Source organism: Balaenoptera ricei, chromosome 17 (genome assembly GCF_028023285.1).
Source record: "Balaenoptera ricei isolate mBalRic1 chromosome 17, mBalRic1.hap2, whole genome shotgun sequence".
NCBI classification, from domain to species: domain Eukaryota; kingdom Metazoa; phylum Chordata; class Mammalia; order Artiodactyla; family Balaenopteridae; genus Balaenoptera; species Balaenoptera ricei.
In genome coordinates, this window is record NC_082655.1 from 8,622,003 (window position 1) to 8,638,097 (window position 16,095).

The 16,095-nt window shown below is 49.6% G+C and overlaps 1 protein-coding gene across 1 annotated transcript in view; it reads right to left on the reverse strand.

Moving 5' to 3' along the window:
* The window catches only part of TG (thyroglobulin), a 244,962-nt gene that overhangs the window by 106,531 nt on the left and 122,336 nt on the right, over window positions 1–16,095 (reverse strand). The window contains exons 36-40 of the mRNA XM_059901660.1: window positions 10,830–10,964; window positions 8,719–8,883; window positions 4,581–4,800; window positions 2,899–2,992; window positions 192–351 (exon numbers count right to left, since the gene is read on the reverse strand). Coding sequence (XP_059757643.1) covers window positions 192–351; window positions 2,899–2,992; window positions 4,581–4,800; window positions 8,719–8,883; window positions 10,830–10,964 — 774 coding nt within the window. The remainder of the gene's footprint in view (window positions 1–191; window positions 352–2,898; window positions 2,993–4,580; window positions 4,801–8,718; window positions 8,884–10,829; window positions 10,965–16,095) is intronic.

Genomic DNA, 16,095 nt, shown 5'->3' on the forward strand with positions numbered 1-16,095 from the left:
CTCTCATCTATGGGCACCAGCATGGCTGGAGGGTCTCGTGAATGCACTGGTCATACCACTCCCTGCTCAGGGGGCTGGAGGAGGGCTGCGGGCCGGGAAGGGATGGGGCTTTGGGAAGAAAGGACTAAACGCACACAAAGAACACACCCGGCTCAGGAGGTCAGCGGTCCCCACCAACGCCAGCAACTCACCGGAACTCAGGAAGCCAAAGACGCCCACTCGGTAGCTGGCAGTGACCACAATGAGGTTGCCAACAGCAGCCAAGAAGGAGCCGTCCATGGCCGGCTGGCCCCCGCTGGCCCTGCCCTCTGCGGCGTTGTGGAAGAACACCAGCACAGACATGCTGGGGGCCTGTAGGGATTGGAGAAATGTGGGAGCTCCAGGCGGCCACTCTCACCCCCCAGAGCTTGGTGAGGGCGCCTTCCCCAGGCAGGTGCCCGACTGTGAGGCGGCGCACGACTCTTCCTTCACCTCTGCCCTGTAGGCATATTTAGTCTCAGTTAGGGGCTGAACTGTGTGCCCCCCAAATTCACATCTTGAAGCCCTAACCCTGGCTGCCTCAGAATGTGACTGTGTTTGGAGACAAGTCCTGTAACAAGATGGCCCTAATCCAATAGGACTGGCGTCCTCATACAGAGAAGAAATTTAGACACAGATGCACACAGAGGAGAGGCCTGTGGAGACACAGGCAGGAGAAGATGACCATCTACAAGCCAAGGAGAGTGGCCTCAGAAGGAAACAAACCTGTAGACATTTTGATTTTGGACTTCTGGCTTTCAAAATCATGAGAAAATACACTTCTGTGGTTTCAGCCTCCCAGTCTGTGGTACTTTGAGAGAGCAGACTGAGCAAAGGAGCAAAACCCATCTCCCGGATGAGGACCCTGAGCGCCATAAAAAGTGAAGACACGTTGCCCACGCTGCCAAGTGGGCCGGGGACCTGTCTCATGCAGCCACGTGGTCTCCCAGCAGCCCAGCTCCTGGCCCGCGTTTATTCTGGAAGACGGTTCTGTGTCCTCCTTGGGGAGTCCTATGAGTTTGGTCACCGTGCCTGGAACCCCATCTTGTTAACACAGAGCACCTTTGTTAAGCCCGACTGAGTGCCAGGCACCATGCTGACTATCTGCGTGTATCATCTATTCAGTCCTCAAACAGCTCCGTGAGGCTGGCGTGTTGTCGTTACTCCCATTTTACCGATGAGGAAGCAGAGGCCTGCTGACGTTAAAGCGCCTGCCTCAGATCACATGGCTACGAGTAGCAGAGCTGGGGTCTGAACCCAGGTTGACCCCAGGTTGACCCCTTCCTATCAGAAGAGTGGGTTCCGTCTAGGGGATCTGACAGCTCGCCCCAGGCCAAGGTGAACGCAAGGCCCCACGCGGCTCTCGCTCACTCAGGCCCTGAAGCCCTGGGCTGTGACTTCTCTACTCCATGTGCCCTGGGCTCCGACACCAACAGCAAACACTGACCAAGGGCCTGCCCGGGTGGGTGCCGTGCTAAGTGTGCTCACCTAGAACGTCTGATTAGAGCTTCCGCCTCACAAGGTAGACGACTCTAAGCACCCCCATTCTACAGGTGTGAAAACAGAGGCTCAGAGCGGTGAAGTGGCTTCTTGAAACATCTACAGAGAGGAAGGGACCGAGCAGAATTCTGACCCCAGCCCCCCTCCCTCCCTCTGGGACACTCCTTCTCGTAGGTGTCACCACTTGGTGGGCTTGTTGATTCTTCCAATAGGAGGCCTTTTAAATGCCATAGAAAAAGGCCAGCTCAGGTGGCCTTGGTTTCATTTGCTGTGGGCCACCAGAGAGGTCAGGGACAGGCCCTGTATCCCCCTCTTCAAAGTACCCTGAGTTATTTTTATTGAGTAGCACACGAGCAAGAGAGAATACTTCCATTCATGCAGCCCAGGAGAGCCTGCACATTTAGGCGCCCTTGTTCCAAAGCTTACTCAGGTCAGCTTGCTGTGACCAAACCTCCAAAGTACATCGCCTCTCACTGCTGGTAAAGTAGGGGACCAGGAAGCGGTGGCACAGTCACACGTACCATGGGATCTGTCAGTACAGGGTTGGCGTCACCAGAAACTCACGTTTCCTAAGGCTCATCAGTTCTGTTTTCTCTCATGAGCTCTGACCCTTCCCCCAAAACAGGAAACTCAAACACTCAACATCAGGATCATAGCTGCTACTTAGGCAGATACAGCCTTCAAAACAGGGCCTCACCAAAGGCAGGGTCACCTCCCAAACCTCACCCTCTAGAACTGCCTCGAATGAGAGACCACATGGAAAGAAATACCCCCTAGGGGGGTCTCTCCAAGGGTCTCTCCAAGAAGAGCCACTGGTTTCCTCATTTGCGGATTAGTTTGATCCAGCTCCACACTTCCCTAGCCCATGGCCTTCCAGGGGGCCCTGCGTCACCGGCTGGTCCTCACCCGTCCTCCTCCGCACCCCTGCTCAGGCGGGCCCTCCTGATCACCACCTCACTCCTCCTGTCTCTCCGTCTCCTCCCCTGCTGTGTTTTTCTTCACAACCATATCAATACCACAGTTGTCCAATATATTTATCTGCTTCTCTGTTTATTTCTGCTCCTGCCACTGAAATGTAAGCCCCCCAAGGGTGGCCGCCTGGCTTTGTTCATAGCTGCCTCCCACTGAGACGGCCCCTCCTGTGACTGGCGCTTTATGGATACTTCTTAGGGGACCGGAGCAGGAGAGCCGTGCACGTGCTCCCGTGCGGGAGATCAGGTGAGGCCGTGGGGGACCCGGGCTTGCTCTCAGCCACTCAGGCCTCAGGAAGCCAAGAACCCACCAGGAGAGCGCAGCACGGACCGTGCTGGCCGCTCTGGGGCTGGGGATTTCTAATGGGGCGGTTTTCAGGGCAAACATAGCAAGGGCTGCAGCACTCACCACGTTCTGAGGGACAAACACGTTGAGATAAAGGCAGTCCTCGCTGACCCCGGGGGACGAAGGCATCCTGACGCCTGGTTGCCAGCAACTGGCCCTGCGGGTACGGACAGAAGGCATGACTTGCAGGGAAAAAAACCAAAGGGACAAGTCCCAGCCCCCTTCCCATCAGCGGCGGCAGAGCCAACTGCCCCATTACAAAAGCCCGGCGGCCCGCCAGCAATCAGGCAGCTTCAGGAAATGGTTAATGGGATTGGTGAGTAAACGGTGGAAACAGCAGCATGCCATCCCTCTCTCTACCACGGGCCTGAGGAACATCCTACAGGGACAAAGGGCTGGCCCAGAAAGAAGGATGCCCAGATAAAGAGGAAAATGTGTGTCACCTGCAACCTGGGCCCTTCCTGGCTCCAAGTGAGCAGACCTGCTGGGATAAGGTGTCCCAGCCTGCTTTCTACATCAGTACAGGGTCCAAGTGTGCCAGTTGGAACATCTCTTGGCATAAGAGCTGAGACTGCATCTGGGACACATCTAATGGAGGCACGATGGATACCCGCCCAGGCCTTGTTAGCACTGGGCTCTGATGAACCTAGCTCTCCAACTACTCTCCACTCAAAAGCCTCAACCACCTCATCTGTCCAATGGGTGTATCCTAACACGCTAAAGTGTTCTAATTAGTCCATATTTGTTTCTCTGGTTGCCCAAGGGTGGAGACTTATTCATGACTTTCTGCGTCTTTCTGCCACTGTCCTGGTTTAAGTCTTCATTGTTGCTTTGCCTGGAACAGTCTAGAGCCCCCTGCTCGCCCCTCTATCTGGCCCTGGGCCTGCAGACCTGCCCGGCAGCCAGCCGTGGGAGCGATGGACCGGGAGAATGCGGCTGCCTTGAGACAGAGCTACGGACCCCTGTGGGAAGGGGAAAGGCCGTGGGGATGGGAGAGGGAGACATGGGTGCTCTTTCCACAGACGCTCTGAACATGCTTTAATTAGAAAAATCACAAAATCGTATCCAATCTGTCAACTCTTTACAGTGGTATATGCATGGGAGGGAATGGGCAAAATTGAAAGCAGTTGATGACGAAGGAAAATAAGATATTCCATTTTTTCCCCTTTTTTGAAAATTCCTTTTAATATTGTTCCTGTTGGGGGAATCAAAGTCCTTTTAAATTATTTTTTCACTAGCTCATGTGTTTTTCCTTCTCTGCTTACTTCTCAGCCCCACTGAAGTCAGGAGTGGCCGGGAGGCTGAGTCCTGGTCACCGCCACACCGGGGCACGTGATGAATGCACGCCCCACCTGCAGCTGTGGCCCATGGAACCCTCCCCTGCAGACTCTTCCACAGCCTCTCTTTCCTGGATGCAAAGTCAAGGAAGGCCCCTAGAAGGAACCTTAGAAGGTTTGCGCTGAAGAAGGCACATCAGCCTGGGTGCCCGCATTACTGCACGGAGCAAAGCCCACCTGCCCCTCCATCACCAAAGGGATTGTGCGGGACCAAGACAATGTTAAGTCACCGACAGGTGGGAGTTCATGTGTCAAAGCACTCAACACCATCGTAACAAATATAACCCCTGCTCCACGCGTGGCTCAAATTCGAATGCACTGTTCTGTTATCAAGTCTCATCTTGAAGGCTTAGAATGAGAGAGGGCTTCCCTGGGCATCCCCCAAAATGTACTCCACTCCACCCTTACCGTGGCTTGGTGGCATCCCAGGACCCTGTCCAGTTCAAGGGCTCCGGGGCCCGGAAGCGGCTTCCTGCCAGGGGCGGGGTGGCATACGGAACTCCCAGGAACTGGTCCACTTGCTTCCATGAAGTGCCCACCTGGATGGCCTGGGACCTGCCCAGCAGCCGGCCGTGGGTGGTGATGGTCACAGAAGGTGCAGATGTCCCGAAGCCGAGCAGAGGGATGTCTGGGAGGGGGGAGGGAGAGAAAGCAGCTGGTGCTCTATTCACAGGTATTCCGAATGTACTTTAAGAAACGAATCTAAAAGCCCAAACACTGCTTTCTGCATTAAAAAAAAAAAATGTTAGTTATTCATTCAGGCCCCAATAGCTTAAGTCTAGTCATGCTAGTGTTCAATGTGGAAAAAAAGAAAAAAGAAAAGAAACCCAGCAAAGACACCTGATCTTCTCCGGGCACTGAGCAATCCCTCCCCCAGATGCGCCATCTCAAGTTCTTCCCAGAGATAACCCAGGCCCACAGCCCCTGACTCAGCACCCTGGGGCCAGATGTTACCACAATTCAGAATTATTTGGATTTCAAAAAGAACAGAGGGGCACAGAACGTGCAAGGTTCAGTCCTCCATGGGGGTGTGGAGTGGAGACCCATCAACAGACACACCAGTTACTTCTGGGATGAAATGTATAGGTTATTCCTACTAAGAGGGATGAACACATAATATCATTTCTTCGGTCACTTCAGGTCAGATATTGCCACCAAACGAGTTTGCCACAAACTTACAAAAAATTGTTTTTTTCTGACTTTTAGAGCGTTTGGATTTCAGAATTGCAGCTAAGGCACTGCAGAGCTCGTACTTGTATTTCACTGGGGAGGAAATAGGTTTAGAGTCTGGGGGTGGGCAGCTGTCAGGACTTCAAAGTGATGTAGGATTCAAAGCTATACTTTTCTGAACCCCAACTCTGACCACAGGGTCAGAGGTTCACAAAGGGTCAAGGCCAGGCCTCGGCCCAGGTGTGCAGTGGCCATCCCCCTTTGCTCACGTCCAGATCCCAGCTGGTCTACGAGTTCACGCTGGTGCTGCCGGCCACCCTGCGCTGTGCTCCACAGGCCTTCCGTCCCCCCCCTGCAGTGCTCATCTCCAGACACTCATCAGCCTTTCTTCAGCCCTGTCTTATCTCCTCCACTATATTTCTCACATTCACTCATTGGTTCAGTAAACTTCTGTTGGGCCCCGGCTCAGTGCCAGATGCCATTTTCAGGGACTTAAGACAGGCATGTGCCTGGTTCCCCACAGGCCTTAGGGCCTTGCACGGAGGAAACCAACACTGGTGAAGAGATTCTGTGTGTGTGTGTGTCTGTGTGTGTGTGTGTCTGTGTGTGTGTCAAGCGGGGGTTCTCTCATTATTTCCAACATGTGTGTTTGGTTTGCTCTGCTTCTCTGTGGGCCGATGGAGAGAGAAAGCTTTGCAGCTTTGCCTGCAGCTCTGTCTATTTAAAATACACATATAGGATGACCAAATGTGAGCCTGGGAGAGGAGGCAGACAGACAGACAAACAGGCGGAAGTCTATCCATTCCTCAAAGCTTGGTACCATGCAGTGGTTCAATTAGAGGTGGTTTTGACCCCAGGAAACATTTGACAATGTCTGGAGACATTTTTCGTTGTCATAAGGGTTGGCGAGGGATACTAGCTACTGGTATCTCATACAGTAGAGGCCAGAGAAGCTGCTAAACACCCTGCAATAGAGAAGATCGGTCCCCACAATGAGCTTTCTGGTCCCAGATGTCAGTGGTGCCGGGGCCGAGACTCCCTGGCGTGATGTGCACTCATGACTTGCAGGCCACTGAGGGTCAATGTGGTGAGGAGGAAACGATGGATGGTCTGAGGAGTCCAGCAGGTCTGTGTTTTGTGTTATGGACCACCTACTTTAGAAAACCTCTATAATTCTTCTCATCCTCAATTTTCCCATCTGCAAAATAGGAACAGTAGCAGTCCCTACAATGCAAAGATGTTAGGAATAAATAACACAATGCCTGTAATGTCCCAAGCCCAGTACCTGGCAAATGACAGGAGATCAACACATGAATGAGTGAATGAAAAAGAGGGAGGAAGGGAGGGAGGGAGGGAGGAAGGAAGGAAGGAAGGAAGGAAGGAAGGAAGGAAGGAAGGAAACTGAGTGAAAACTTCTCTGTTGCATAAACACTGGCATGTGAGTTAGAACTCAAAATGGAAACTCAGGATAGAAAGAAACAGTTGCCGATTTGTAATCTGGCCTTGATCACAAATCATGACTGCTCTCACTCCCACAGTTCTTTCCTTCTCACAAGATTTCCTGTTTCAATTGCAAATCACAGGCTCTCAGGCCAGCATTCAGGACTGTGGGCGCTAAAGTAGCAAACCATCTGAGGTCAGCTCTGCAGGAAACAGCCACATTTCACCAATGTGGCAGCATCTGAAGCAGGGAGTGAAGACAGAAAATGTAAAAGCTAAAGAATTTCGAGGGAAGGCAAGCTTGCTTTCCCACAGACGGTGGTATTTAAGCCTCCCTCCAGAGGCTGCCCAGTGAATCCCAGACTGAAAGAGATCCAACATGGGGAAAATGTTTGATGTGCATTTCTCCCTTTGGAATCTTTTGCAGAAATGTGGATTCTTTTCAGAATACCCACATATTTAGGCCCTGTGACTCTCTGGATTAAGAAAGTTATCTGTAGCTCTACATATACATTAGGTGCAAACAAATAACATCTATGTAGATAAATGTGGGCGTGCATCTTCTGCTGGAAAGTGAGCATTTCACATTGAATTTGAGACACACAGAATTAAGAGAGAAGCAGTCGGATTTGTTTTACAGAACTCAGACCTCAAAGTGAAGGCATTTCTCAGCAGGACTACCGTGCAGATTAGCTACACTATGGGTGAAATCTATCTAACTCGACTGAATGATATAAACGTCCTGAGAGAAGACAAGCCTTGAGATTAAGGGCCCAAGACCTCAGTTTATGGGAATCAAAGCACTCCCAGCCCTGGGGACCCTCTCCGGATCTAAAGGCTGAGGTGGAGGAGGGGGCAGAGGAGACATCACTGGATCCAGACAGGCCTGAAGGACCGTTAATGCTCAAGGACAGGGTGGGCCCAAATCCCACTGCTACCTGGTTTTGTAAATAAAGTTTTATTGGCACACAGCCATGCCTGTGGATTGTTATTGTCTGTGGCCGCTTTCCTGCTACAACAGCAGAGTTGAGTAGCTGTAACAGAGATTTGTGGCTGTAAAGCCTAAAATATTTATTATCTGGCCCTTTACAGAGAGAGTTTGCTGACATCTGCTCTTGAAGATAAGATGGCAGACATGGCCAGCATTTCTAAAAAATTATTCATTTCATCCCATAAGCATGTATAATGGGGCCCTCAGGCCCTCGATTCCCATGTTTCCTGTTCCACAGCTCTTATTAGGTCACTTAGGGATGCATTTATATGCTGCTCTCTCCTTGCTTGCTTCACCCCTGTATCCCCAGCACCTAACACAAGGGCTGACACATAATAGCACGTTACTGAATGTTTCTAAACTAAACCGAGCTGGAAGCAGCTGCTCTCTCCGGGCACTGTGGTGTGGTCTTCAGGCGATGCGGTTTTGTGGGAGAGGACTGCCTCTAGAGATAGGAGATCTGGTTCCAAGTCCCCGTTCTGTCATCGCTAGCTGTGTGAAATCAGAGAAGTAACTTAACTTCCCTGGACCAGAGTCTCCTGATCTCTAAGACGGGGATAAAACCCTTATCTTGCCACCTCACAGGATAGTGTGAGTATCAAATGGGATAAGGCATGTGAAACAACTTTCTAAATTCTAAAATAGTACTTAAAAAGTGGCCTATTTAATTATTTTACTCAGAAATGCAAAGGCCAAAATGGCTTCTATAACTCAAAGGAAGTAATGAGTAAAGGCGGTGCAGAGAAGTTCTAGGTCAGAAGCAGGGTTTTTCACCTTCCTTCAGTCCATCCCATGTGAGTGTCACAGAGCCTAGGATGACTTTGACCGACTTTCCCTTAAGAACCTCAAAAGCCACTGCCCATGAGTCACCAGGTGCTTGGACAGTCGCTCCCAGCCACACCCAGGCCCTCAGGAATGGCTGCAAAGACACAGGCCAGCACTCACTTGGCTTCTGGTAGATGTGGGTGGCCTCTTCACGGAGCAGAAGTTGGCAGTTTGGGGCCTGCAGGCTGTGCGTGCAGCTCTGGGTATCAGCATAGAACATGCACCTCACAGCGCCAGGTTGGGCTTGCAGAGTGGTGACAACGCAGGCTTGGTGATGGGAGCATTCTGCGGAGGAGGAGATGAGTGGGGCTTGGGCCTGAGAGATCACCTCAGTCATGTATCCAATCATGCATCCACGAATCCATCCATCCATCCATCCATCCATCTATCCTACCATCCAATCATGCATCCACAAATCCATCCATCCATCCATCCATCCTACCATCCAATCATGCATCCATGAATCCATCCATCCATCTATCCTACCATCCAATCATGCATCCATGAATCCATCCATCCATCCATCCATCTATCCTACCATCCAATCATGCATCCATGAATCCATCCATCCATCCATCCTACCATCCAATCATGCATCCATGAATCCATCCATCCATCCATCCATCTATCCTACCAACCAATCATGCATCCATGAATCCATCCATCCATCCATCCATCTATCCTACCATCCAATCATGCGTCCATGAATCCATGCATGCATCCTTCCATCTATCCAAGCATCATCCATCTATCCATTCATGCAATTTTACATCCATAAATCTGTGTATCATCCACCCACCCACCCTTCCATTCATCCCAAGATAACCTGGGATGCCCAGCAGGAAATAATTAACCCGGGAGAGAGGACCCTGGGTGGGCTCTCTGCTGCAGTCTCCTCATCCTCCTTCAGGGTCAGCCCGAAGTCAAAGTTTCCAAGGGGACAAGCCAGCCAGCCATCCTTCCATCCAATCATGCCTCATGAATCTGTACATTCGCCCATGCATCATCCATTCATCCATCCAATTATGCATGCGTGCATCCATCTATACAAACACTCACTTCTTCATTTAAACACCAGGCACAGTGCTAGGGGCTGGGAATAAAACAGTGGTGGTGGAGGACCCAACCCTCCCATCAATCTATTTTCCACACAACAGTCCGGATATTGGTTGTTTATTTATTCACAAATGTGCTCTTGTCATTCTCCGATTGAAGTCATACCAGACAAGGCTCTTCACGCTCCAGCCTGTGCCTTCCTCTTCAGCCTCATCTCCCTCTGCCTCCCCTACCCCATCACACCCACCACCTTCCGTCAGGGGTTATGACCTTTCCCATGTGTACCAGGTCATGCCCTAGACTGTTTAAAAGATTCATGGCATTAGGGTATTCAGTCCTAAGAACAGCTCTGAAAGTAGTGCTGCTTCATGTGATTGAGCAAGTCATGCATTTGCCTAAAGGCCTTAGTCATGGCCCAGTCTCTGTGCTGTGGCACCACCCAGAATTGTGTGATGTACAACCTATACAGCTGTACATGGTGGCCTTGGCCGTAATATGTGCCTATTGGTATCCAACCTTGTAGGGGAGGGGATCCATGTAATCTCAGAATTGAAGAAGTGTAAATGTTACCCACTCTTGGCCTCTTTCACAAGGTGAAGCCTTTGTAGAACATTCTGATCATATGGTCACCTAGCTTTTGTTTAAATACCAGTGACTGAAACCCTGTAACGGAAGTAGGCATCTGTGGACAGCTTTGCCTATTAGGAAGTTCTTCATATTGCACTGAAAAATGTCTCTTGAAATTTGAGTTTTACCCATAGGTCTTTGCTTGTCCCATGAGCTTGGCCAGAACAATATCCTTCCTCCTGGCCATGACGGCCCACCTGTAACCTGAGGACAGCCGTCACAGCTTCCACGCATCTCCTCCATCTCAGACTAACCCCCGAGATCCTTCCTCTGATCTTCCTCTGACCTGGTTCAATGTTGCACATTTTCTGGCTGGCTTAGGCCCTTGGAGACCTTGACCATGGCCAACCCTGCAGGAGGATGAGGAGACTACAGAGCAGAGTCCCCCCACCAGGGTCTTCTCCCTGAGGTGAGTTCCTTCCAGCCAGGCACCCCAGGTGATCTCGGGGTCTCCTATGTGTTTTTGAGGTCAGAATCTTGAGGAGCACTTGTGTGAGAGGGGTCCCATCCCAATCAACCCCCTACCTGGAGGTGGAAACTCCCCTTACCCCACAAACAGCGGTCTCGGGCAGCAGAGAAGTCACTCATGGCAGCGGTGCTGATGTGGGCAACGTCAAAGTTCCGGATGGATGGATCAACAACTACTGAAGAGAGGGCCAGGGACTGCCACGAGTCCAGAGCGACTAGGAGGGAAAGCAGGGACAGTTAGTGGAGTGCCATCCAATGCCCCCAAAGGGTGCCCAGGGGCTCCCTCCTGGTGGTCTCTGTTCCCATGTGGCCCCATTTCTTTATCCATCTCTCCATTCTACTATGATTTTTAAGAGTTTTTTTTATATGAGCCAAGGTCCCGTGCTCAAGTCTAGGGATACAGAGGTGAAAAACAAAGCAACCAAAGCAACAAAAGCATGGGCGTTTCTATTGAGCAGCTCACAGTAGAAGGGAGAGAATGTGAAATGACAAGACAAACACTGTAGTACAGCTGTTACAATGCAAAAGTCAGAATAACGCTAATAACCATGATAATAACAGGCTTGTCAGTGTTCCTCATGTGGTGCTTTGTGATGTACTGCCTGGGCTGCCTTCAGGACCAAGGCTCTCATTTCCCAGCTGCTGGGAAGCTTATGGCCGGGGCTACCAGCTGAGTCCCTCTCTAGGAACTACCTAGGTCTAGGCTAGCTGCCTCCCCTCCACAGGGTCAGCCTTCCTCCCCAAACTAGTCCCTGTGGGTATACAAAGGCCCAGCCCCCTTGCCTCAAGATGGGACCACTCCCAAGGGCCGGCCCAGCTCCACAGCTCACTGAGGCATCAATGCGGCCATTGTTTGGTTTGCATCAACGTTCTACTTCTCCCCCTGCCCAATTCTGCCCCCTCGCTTCCTCACAGGTGTTGCTCCCAAGAGCAGTGAGCGCTAAACTTTCTGCATGCAAATCTCCATCTCAGAGTCTGTTTCCTGGAAAACCCCAGCTAAGACATCCTCTATAAAAGATGAAGACAATGAGGCACAGGGATGTGAAAACGGCTAGTCCGAGAGCGTGCTGTGCTTTCGGAGTGGAACAAGATGGAAGGCAGGTCTCTGCATCCAGAGAGCCTGTGCCTCCGACTGCTCTACTCTGCTGCTTCCCAGTCCTTGCACAGGACATGCTGTCACAGCGAGAGGGAGGGACATCTGGTTGTGGCGGCCACAGAGGTGCTTGGCAGAGGCGAAGAAATCTGCCAGAGCACCTGTGTCCCTGTGAGGACAGAGGTGACCCTGCAGGGGGGGCTCAAGCTTCCACCGTGAGGAAGGACTGTGGGTCCAGGGGGATGAGTGCATTATTCTGTCCACAAATGGCATCAAACTAGGCGCGATGCCACCTCCCAGAATAGGCCTCCATGACCACTTGGGAGCGCTAATACCAGAATACTGTATGGAACCGTTCAGTGGGTACAGCATCGATAGTTAATGGAGAAAATCTATTTATCTACTTATTTTTTCTTTCTGTCTTTGACTTTTTTTTTTTCCAGAAGACGGTAGTAGTTCACCCTTATGACAAATATCTGTGAGTGTCTACCTTGTGCTAGCAAAACACAATGGCAGTCTTAGGTGTAACATTTCACAGTTTACAAAGTGCCGTCACTTATCGCCCAGGCCCTTTGGGGGTGATTCGCCAGCATCTCAGTTTCCTTGTCTGTAAAACATCATCATGTTTGATCCTCGCAGCGCCCCAGATGGGGGTGGGGAAGGGACTCTAAGGCCTCCTTCACAGATGAGGAGTCGGAAGCTGGAAGAGGTTATGTGACTTTCCAGGAATGCGGAGCTGGACAGTGACAAAGCCGGAGACAGACCCAGGCCTCCTGGCTGTAAACCAGTGCTGCTTCCGTCCCTCCGAGCTTCCTACAGAGTCGAGCATCCTCTCCAGAAAATTATCCCCAGGTAGGAAAAGGTCGTTGTCTTTGATAGCATCATGCTCTTAGCTATATGGGGAAGACTGTCATTTTTATCTTGAACTTGTCTTTGACACCAGAGCACTGAGCATCACTAAAATTAGAATGGTAAATAAAGTAGCAAAACAATCCAGCACCACCAGTCTTCTTTTCAATGAAGGAAGGAAGGAAGGAAGGAAGGAAGAAAGAAAAAGAAAGAAGGAAAGAAAGAAAGAAAGAAAGAAAGAAAGAAAGAAAGAAAGAAAGAAAGAAAGAAAGAAAGAAGGAAGGAAGGAAGGAAGGAAGGAAGGAAGGAAGGAAAGAAAGAAAGAAAGAAAGAAAGAAAGAAAGAAAGAAAGAAAGAAAGAAAGAAAAAGAAAGAAAGAGAAAGAATGGAATTCTTTGATAAAATTCGTCAGTGAAACTACCTAGATCTGAAGTTTGCTCTGTGAGGGGACTTTTGTTAATAAATTTAACATTGTTTATAGACAAAAAAAAAAAGAAAAAAGAAAGAAAGGAAGGAAGGAAGAAAGTAAAGAAAAAGAGAGCGAGAAAAAAGGTTTATCCAGAGAGGTGGCCAAATAATGCAACCAGATTTCATGTAGACTCAGCAAGAGGAAGTGAAAGCCCCACACCTGTCCTAGAGCTGCAGGGCCATCCTCAGAATCTGGAGCCGTGTATTTCTTTTTTTTTTTTTTTTAAACTAATTTCCAGACCCACTAGTGATTCTTTTTTTAAATTATTTATTTATTTATTTATTTATTTATTTATTTATTTATGGCTGTGTTGGGTCTTCGTTTCTGTGCGAGGGCTTTCTCTAGTTGTGGCAAGCGGGGGCCACTCTTCACCGCGACCGTGTATTTCTGAACTTGGGACCTGGCTTCCCTGTAAGAGACCCTGGGCTTTCATTTCCTTAAGCACCCTCCACATGTTGCTATTTTCATGGTCATTACAAGTGGCATTTTTGCAACGTGGCCAAACCGAGGTGCATATTTTTAGATGGTGAGCACAGTGCAATTTCAGAGAAGAGTTATGATGGGATTTCAGGACGGAACTTGCCAATTATGGTCTTAAAATGGAAGCCTTGGCTGCCCTCCACCTTTAGGTTGATGTCTAGGGGAAAGCGCTCTAATTAAAGGGTGAATTTCACCTCCAAAGTGAGAGTCAGCTCATCTGTCGCCATCCCAGGGCCTGGAGTCAGCTCTCTGCCACACCCCGCAACTGTCCCCCTCCCCTGGCTGGCAGGACCCCCGGATGAGCCATTGCTGCCATGCAGAATCTAACATCCGGGGTTCCACATGCATCTCATGAAAATTCTCAGAACAAGTTCTTTGTGAATGCAAAAGCATAGTGAAGCGTGAAAGCTGGGTGATCTTGGTAGCATTTCACAAGAGTTTACTAATTTGCCAAGAACCTCGCAATACCATTGCTATTTAATGTTCACAATAACCTGTGCCGTGGGCATCACTACTGTGCACATTTTACAGATGAGGAAACATCCAGTAAACACACCCAAAGTGCTTAGCTGATAAGTGGCAGTGCTTGGGCTTGAGCCCCGCTCCTTCAGCTTCAGAATCCACAATTTACTCCAAGGCAGACCTCCTCTCTGGGTGCATGAGATGGTGACAGCTTTCAGACTCACCCAAAGGGATAGTCTGCTCCGAAATGCAGCATCTGTGGTTTGTTAATTAGTTTTTTCTTCCTTTGTTTAAAATATATTTTACAGACTGCATTGTCAACATCACTTATTTAAAAAAGAAAATTGTTGGAGTTCCCTGGCAGTCCAGTGGTTAGGACTCAACACTTTCACTGCGTGGTCTGGGTTCAATCCCTGGTCAGGGAAGTAAGATGCCACAAGCTGCCCAGTGCGGCCAATAACTAGCTAAATAAGTAAATCAGAAAATCACTTCCCCTTGAATTTGAAATGCCATGTTTATCATATATTAAGTCCTTATATGTAAATGAGTTTTCTTTGGTGAGTACCAATTCTTTTTCATTCATCTCTGCTAATTCTGGCTCTATTCCCAAACTGCTTAAACTAGAGTCACTTTATACTATATTCTATCGTCAAATGGTAAAAGTTTTCCCACATTATTTTTCCTTTAAAAATATTTTTTGGTTGTTTATTTACCACATGAAGTTGAAAATCACTTTGTCAAGTTTCAAGAAAACATTTTGTGGATGTTATTTGGAAAAATTAATTTGAGAAAAAGATTTTTAATTTTATTCTGTTTAATTTTCGGTGTCATTAAGAATGGAATGGGATTGTTTCCCATTATATTTTTTAAATGGTTACAGTTGACCAAAAGGAAAGCTCTGTATTTGTGTGTATTTATTTTCTAACAGGACCTGAACCTACTCTGAATGTAACTCACAGACGTAGTTGAAGCTCAGGCTCATATCTCTGTGGCTACTTTGGAAACAGGCCCACAGTAGATTCCAGTTTTAGGGAATACATGCCATCCAGCAGCAATAACTCATGATGGCATAAGTGACACGTACTTGCTTAAGAAGCCAGGTTCCAAGAGTTTATCCCAGCTCCTCCACTTAACAGTTCTGTGACTCTGGGCAAACCACTCACCCTCTCTGAGCTTCAGTTTCCTCATCAGTAAAATGGGTATATTACCAGATGCTCTCTTCTAAGACGGCCATTGGGAATGAATGAGCTACTGTGTGTGAGCTGCACAGAGCCTGCTTGGGGCAGGATTAGTGAAATCAGCCGCTCCCATTCTCTCTGGGCCGAGTTGCTGGGTTCTTGCTGTGTTTGGGTCACTGTCTTTTGGAAACTATAGAGGTAGGAGCCTGACTGAGGTGCTGGGGGAAGTTCTCTAAGGGGTAAAGGAGCACAAATCACTGTTGGTGATTTCAAAACCTTCCTCCTGAATTCGCCTCATCCCCTCACCCCAGCCTTGTCCCAGGACACCTGGCTTCCTGCCCGGGAGGGCCTCTGTCGGCACCTCCCTTCCCGCCTCTGGCCCTAGGGCTCCCGGTCAGGCCATTAGCACAATGGAGGCAGGACATGTGCCCGACCAGGAGGCCTGCTGCTGAATACAGCGACTTCCGGCAACAGCAGCACTTCAAGGATTGGTGAGCCCAGCGCGCCCCAGGTGAGCCTATCGCCGCCCCCTCCCTCCGTCCTGCTCTTTGCTCCCACGCCGCACTCCTTCTTCCCTCGGGGACCGCTTCCACCACCCACCCTGCTGCCCAGCCCAGAAATCCCTCCGCCTTCATCACCTTCTCCCTCACTCTGTCCTGGCAATTCCGCCTCCTCAGCCCCTCAGGGAACTGTCCTTTCTCTTCCACCTAGATTCTGGCCTCATCAGTTTCACTCCAGTTACTCATGCTCCAGTTACTGAGACCCAAACAGGCCTCCCTGTCACCTGCCCCCTCATCCCTTCTCAGGCCATCGAC